This window comes from Mytilus trossulus, chromosome 6 (assembly GCF_036588685.1).
Source record: "Mytilus trossulus isolate FHL-02 chromosome 6, PNRI_Mtr1.1.1.hap1, whole genome shotgun sequence".
NCBI classification, from domain to species: Eukaryota; Metazoa; Mollusca; class Bivalvia; order Mytilida; family Mytilidae; genus Mytilus; species Mytilus trossulus.
In genome coordinates this window covers 75025512-75032582 of record NC_086378.1, presented here as the reverse complement: position 1 = coordinate 75032582, position 7071 = coordinate 75025512, and the positions used below count along the sequence as shown (strand labels likewise).

General features: G+C 30.7%; 1 protein-coding gene across 1 annotated transcript; it reads right to left on the bottom strand.

Annotated features, from left to right (window-relative positions):
* Nucleotides 1–1932: 1932 nt before the first annotated feature.
* Nucleotides 1933–5874, bottom strand: LOC134723746 (thyrotropin-releasing hormone receptor-like). Its single transcript, XM_063587291.1, has 2 exons — nt 5703–5874; nt 1933–2108 (listed from the first exon to the last, which is right to left on the bottom strand). The coding sequence occupies exons 1-2, from the start codon at nt 5860–5862 to the stop codon at nt 1948–1950; spliced, it is 321 nt and encodes a 106-aa protein (XP_063443361.1). The 5' UTR covers nt 5863–5874; the 3' UTR covers nt 1933–1947.
* Between the last annotated feature and the right edge of the window lie 1197 nt (nt 5875–7071).

Genomic DNA, 7071 nt, shown 5'->3' with positions numbered 1-7071 from the left:
TTTATCTCTCTCATGTATCTGTTTGTTTTTTGTCTACCTTTTTATCTATGTCATGTATATGTTTGTTTTTGTCTACCTTTTTATCTATGTCATGTATCTGTTAATTTTTCGTCTACCTTTTTATCTATGTCATGTATCTGTTTGTTTTTCGTCTACCTCTTTATCTCTCACATGTATCTGTTTGCTTTTTTGTCTACCTTTTTATCTATGTCATGTATCTGTTAATTTTTCGTCTACCTTTTTAACTATGTCATGTATCTGTTTGTTTTTGCGTCTACCTGTTTATCTATGTCATGTGTCCGTTTGTTTTGTCTACATTTTTATCTATGTCATTTATCTATTTGTTTTTCGTCTACCTTTATATTTATGTCATGTTTCTGTTTGTTTTCCGTCTACCTTTTTATCCATGGCATGTCTCTGTTTGTTTTTCTTTACCTCTTTATCTATCTCATGTATCTGTTTGTTTTTCGTCTACCTTTTTATTTATGTCTTGTATCTGTTTGTTTTTCGTCTACCATTTCGATAAGATACCAGAATAATCGCCGATCAGTAATTTCACCAATTTTTGTCTTATTCCATAGTATGAAGTTTTGATGGATCAAGAAAAAACTCTTATAACGGATGATACATGCATGACAAGGACGATTCAACTGTCGACGCAGTGGGCCCTTTTGAAGTAAATATGATTCCATCAGTTTTAGTTTGCTACTTCGATTTTTATCTCCTCAATCGATTTATGGGATTTGATCATAGGTAACTTACTGCTGGGTTAGTTTTATTAATTTCATAGTCTTTTCAATTATTTATTGTTCATTCTAAAAGCTTATCACCAAAACCCAAAAAGAAAAGTGTACAACGTAAATTTAACCACAAAAAAACCAAAAATACAATATAAACATTCAAAATCATATTTAACTGTTATCAAAACTTTGAATTTTTGAAATACTAAGGGTTTTCTACCTCAGAAATAGGTTACCTCAGTCATGTCAGTTGTAGCTAGCAAAACGTTTTAGAATTTGTTGTCCTCAATGCTCTTTAACTTCGTAATTTATTTTCTCTTTTAACATTTGTTTATTCGAGCGTCACTTCTGAGTCATTTGTACACGAAACGCCCGTCTGACGTAAATATAAAATTTCAATCCTTGTATCTTTGATGTGTATCATTATATTTACCATATAAACTTCTATGAATTTCATGTTTCTCATTACAATGTATTTATATAAAGTAGCATACCGCTACTCTATAATCATAAATCGATTGTATGAAAACAAATCCGGGTTACAAACTAAAACCGAGGCCAACATATCAACTATAAGACGAAAACAATTGAACAACAGAAACACTGTACTGCGACAACATACATAGAAATAGAATATTTGATAACGACTGATATATAACTGATATGGATAAGGTCGAGCGATACGACTGCAACTGGTTTTTTTTATACAAAAAACCCTTGAATTGAATAATATCGAAATCAACATGAACAAGGGATAAACGATAGGGATCGAAGATCATTCCTGCGTTTTCTGAGCAAACACAGTGAGAAAAGTGTATATCCTTCTCTAAACATGTCCCTGAACTGGAAAGGACATTTTCGACATATCCGTGTTAGGAATTGTTGAATACTTTAAATTTTCAATGCGCAAAAATAATCTGGGCAAATAAAAGAACATGAATCCTGATAAAATTCATTAGAACACATTATTTCACAAAGTTAAAACAGATTTTTATATCAACATTTGTAAGGAAATGAACAACTCTAAAGCTGACGATGTTGACAAACAGCATTTCAGAAGCCATAGACTTTCAGTTTGAAACAATCAAAACACAAGATTTGTTCTGTCAGAATGCGGTTGCTGAATAAAAAACAAACTAATCTTTGTAATGATATTTGTTTTTAATTCATGCATGATGAATGAAAATGATAACAAGCTAAAATAAGATTATTTCAGTTGAATTACAGAAGAAGTGATTCTTTCCGAGGAAGAGTACGGGGATGGATTTCTGCTGCGATGATTTTTAATGACAAGAACATTCCGTTCAACATTGTTTGTCATACACTCCATACTAAACGTGGCTTGTGGCTTGTTGTACCGTCCAGCATCTACAAAACATGAAAGTATATTCAAATCAGTAAGCGTAATAATTAACAAATTTTTATTAGGCTTTAATATTAATTTTATCTCAAAAGATCCCCAGAAAACATTAATTGGTTTTACAGAGACAACTTCTAAGTTTTCATAGAGAAAAAGTGCATATTGATACAAACAAACAAGTTGACTGATCGGCAATCACATCTCCTTTATTATTTTTATAATGTGTGAATTTTACTTTGTGTTCATTAATAGAAATTAGCAGATATGGCTTCCAATTGTTCTGCAGTTCGAATAAAAGATCTGTAAGTGATAGTTCTAAACCCAACACTCGCGTTTATATGGTTTATCAAACTTAATTTCAATTTATTACTACAGTACTAGTTGGACAACAAGGATATCATAGTTATTAGTGCATTGAGGTCATTAACCTGCGTTATAACAGTCGTCGTAATGGTATTTTGACATCTTTAGCTTGTAATGTATTATTTAATTTTAGATTTTAATAAATTGTAGAACTTACAATATTTAAATTATCTAACTTTATATTGTTTAGTGGGATAGTGTTTCTTTGACGTACACCTCATACCTTTCTCATCTCATAATTCAAATCTTGAATGTTAAAAAGTTTTTAATTAATCGATGTCATGACAACAAAAAGTAAAATAAATAAATAACCCATTTCTTGTCGATACGACCATAAATTCCTATATAAGCGAATTAGTTTTGTGATATTTTATAATATTTTTTATCTGGACATAGTTTTTATTTCATTTTATTAGAAATACAAAAAGGTTAATTTGTCGACTCAATTTAATTTTGTGAGTGAGCTGACCGAGTTTACACACCAATAAATTACTTCTTTACAACTTTCATCGCTATATTTATTTGAATCAATCCTAGAAGATTAGTCCATGTAGTCTATAAAAAGTATATGATATTTTCTATCCTTCAAAATTAGATTCATCCAATTATTGTTAATTAAGTACTGTTCAACACTCTGCTTGTTGTCAAGTAAGACGTGTAGTTTATATCTATTTTCAGAAAAATCAATCGTTGCCTTTTTCCTGTGCATGACTGTGAATAAAGAATCTCACTTATAATTGGCAATCAAACTGAGGAGAGGTATGTAGAACATGAGTTTACCCATTTTTAATAATAAAGCTATCTAGGCATTATAAAATCGAATACAACATATATATATATGTCTGTCTATCTAGATTGGTTGAACAAAGTTCCAAAACTGTGCACTGAAGTGTATTTGATTAAGGTTTATGTACCCTTCTGAAGCCATTTTTGTACGAACTTTTCAAACTTCGATTGTATTAAAACTACAGATATAATGAATAATAGAGATAGACCATTTTGTACATATTCAAATGGGAAACTTGACGCAAAGCATTATTTTTTACTGTTACATTGCATTTAATAGAAAAAGAGGACTATGTGGCCAATAAATCAAGATTTTTATAGAAAATACACAGCCTTTATCCTTGTACTCTCATATTTGGCAATTTGATGACTGATAGATTTCGGATAATGGCATGCAGTGCTAGCATTGATTTCCTTAAAACAAGTTTATAAATGTACTTATTGGTTAAAACAAATATAAATATGGCTAAAATCAAGTACACCTTTTAGGATGCGCTCGACTTTAGTGACTCAGCACGAGGTGTTTTGTAACTTACAGGTTGCTTGGAACTTTTTGTAAAAAATAAACACAAGCACATTATAGAAAATCAAGTGAGTAATTTATGTTTCAAATTTTAAAACAAAAATCTCTGTATTAAAGGCTGTGGATTTTCTACAAAAATCTTGATTTATTTGCCACAAAGTCCTCTTTTTCTATCAAATGCAATGAAACAGTAAAAAATAATACTTTGCATCAAGTTTCCCCTTGGAATATGTACTAAATGGCCTATTTTTCATTATATCTGTAGTTTTGATACAATTGAGGTTTGAAAAATTCGTACAAAAATGGCTACAGAAGGGTACATAAACCTTAAAGCTCTCTCTCACTTTAATAGTAAGTTACTATAAATTCGATCGTGTTATATTCTATTAATGAAATTATTGTTAACAAAAAAATATTTTTAAGAACGCTGATTGTATTTCTGATCGTATTACACAGAATTTCCAAATCGGCTGATCATCAGTCAGTGTTTTGTGTTTTATTTAATTAGAAAACATTCAAAATATTCGACTTTGAGCATTCTTGGTGGAGCGAAATCTAGAAGAGCGTCAGATACATCAACTTTAAAATTGTTGCTTTCATTTTTTTTAAGACATTACCACAAACTACGTAAAGCAATATTAAAATTAAAGCCACTTTATCAATAACCTGTATTTATTGGGTCAACATTCGAATGCGAAAAAAAACCCGAAACAATTTGGATTTTGTTTTACATATTTTTGGCAACAAATCTTTACCATGTGGTTCTATGTTGTGCTGTTGCACTATTTTGTTGGAGATGGGTGAAGGTTTGATACCATTAAAAAGTTTAAACCCGCTGCAATTGTTTGCACCTGTCCTAAGTCAGGAATCTGATTCCAGTAGTTGTTGTTAGTTGATGTAGTTTATAAGTGTTTCTCGTTTCTCGTTTTAATATAGACTAGACCGATGGTTTTCCCGTTTGATGGGTTTTATTCTTGTCATTTTTGGACCCAGTAGTTGTCGTTAGTTGATGTAGTTTATAAGTGTTTCTCGTTTCTCGTTTTTATATAGACTAGACCGATGGTTTTCCCGTTTGATGGGTTTTGCACTTGTTATTTTTGGACCCTTTAAAGCTTGCTGTGTGATGTGATCCGAGGCTCCATTTTAAAAACCGTAGTTTGACCTATAATGGTTTACTTTAAAAATTGCGACTTGGATGGATAGTTGTCTTATAAGCACTCATGCCACAACTTCTTATATCTACAAACTACACCATTTTTCAAAATGTAATCTATTTTAGGAAAACATTACAATATGAAAAATATTATAATAATATTAATCAAATTTATCAAAAGAACAATTTTTGGAAATATTTCAGTCTTATTTTTAACAATTGCATATACCAACTTTTGTGTCTACAGCAATGCTTATGATAACCGAAATTGTTTTGGAAAATGGTTTCTTCATGTATATCAAAACATGAAGTCGTTCCATATTTTAACTGTTTTGCTTGTCCTCATGTCTTACCACAAGTAGTTGTTCTATAATAATTTTCTATACTTACAGTGTATGAAAAGGAAATAAAACTCGATCTTTACATTAACCTAATTACAGTCGTCATCTGATCTATCGGGAATTGAGTATAATTGACCATTCACATCAGGATAAATAACGAGGAGTTCGCTGAACATACTATTTATGAGAAAGCTTGGATATGATTATAATTCTATGAAATAAAATTGACGTTTACAATTGGTTAATAATTTGAAATTTGGATAAAAAAAAAGATAATGCAGGCTGAATAAATGTATTTATACGAACATATTAGGCCAAAAGTATACGACGTTTTGTAGAATGTCGGTCTATGTCTCTAATCCTCGATAAACTAAATGACGATGCTTTTTTTTTATCTCGAATTTAACGTAATAACAAGAAAAATACCTTCACGTACCACAGCTCAGAATCTTTTGGAACTCCCTTCTAAATTTAGCTGACATAGCGTTATACAGGATAGGATTGATGGAACTGTTGATATAAACCATAACTCTACAGAATAACAGGAACCATATATCCAAATACTTTGTCTTGGCAAATGAGTTGTATACCACCATTACACGATATGGAAGCCACATAGTAGCAAACACACTGACTATAACTATAAGCATTCTAACAACCTGCAAATAGAAAAGGCATACGTTTGGACCTGTCAGATTTGTCTATTTCTATGAATTATTACGATGAACACTTTATTGTTTCGTCGGTTACATAAATTGATATTTTTGCAAATTAGATTAATGTCATTGTTATATTAAAAAAAACCGTATAAAGAGCTAAAACCATGCGTAGGATTGGGTATACTAAGAATTTTTCCTAACCTCGTCGCAGTCTGTCTTTAGTCAGGAATCTGAACAGGGGCTATCTTAGCTACATAAATAGATTCATAATATGCACGACGTTTTTGTTTTATTTTAAGCTCTAAACCTTAATTTATGATTTGGCCTTTCAACTGTTCTAAATCGAGTGCCATTGATGAGTCTTATGAACGTGTATGTATGAAAAAATAAAAAAAAGCAGAGTCAGTGAGACAACTCTCACCGAAGAACAAATGTTTTTAAAGCTTGGCAAATATACATTTCTGTACGAACTTGAACATTAACCAAAACCCATATCGCATAACAAGTTATAAAAAATCTGAAGTAATAAAATGTAAAACAATTCAAAGAAGAAAATTAAAGGCCAGATGTATGTACAAAACAATAATGAAAAACAAATACGATATGCACCAATAAACGATAACCATTAAATTACAGGCTTTTAATTTAGGAACACAAACAAAGTGTGATGGGGTTCAAACGTATCTTTGTTGACTTTCAGTTCCAATTATGATATAAAGAATGTTATACAAGCAGTCAAATCTGTTCCAACATTCGTGACGATATAGATATTATTCATTTGCACAAGACATTTAGTACGTAGGCAGCAACAATAATAAAATAAAACCAATTAAACACAATAAACTAGAAAAGACTTGTACCAAATCATATGGGTTTATGAGATCCAGAGATAAATTCTGACACGTAAATGTTATACTTTTATGTATAACTAATAATTGTTATGTTTGCTGCTATCAGACATTACGATTTACAAATACCCACTTATGAACATTTGCAAAAAATACGCACTAATATGACAGTCTTTTCAGCTTCAATTATCATTATAATTAATCAAATATGTAGAAATAAGCATCCACGAACATGTTTTTGAATGTGAATGTACAGAGTCAATACTTTGACGGTCAATCGCCTATTGTTTTATTAAGA

Bases quoted from the DNA above. Each gene is read 5' to 3' on its own strand.
- LOC134723746 (XM_063587291.1), bottom strand. From the start codon at position 5,862: ATGGTGGTATACAACTCATTTGCCAAGACAAAGTATTTGGATATATGG. The intron at 2,109-5,702 runs GTACGTGAAGGT...CATGTTTTGTAG, and splicing joins CCAAAAGATTCTGAGCTGTG to ATGCTGGACGGTACAACAAG.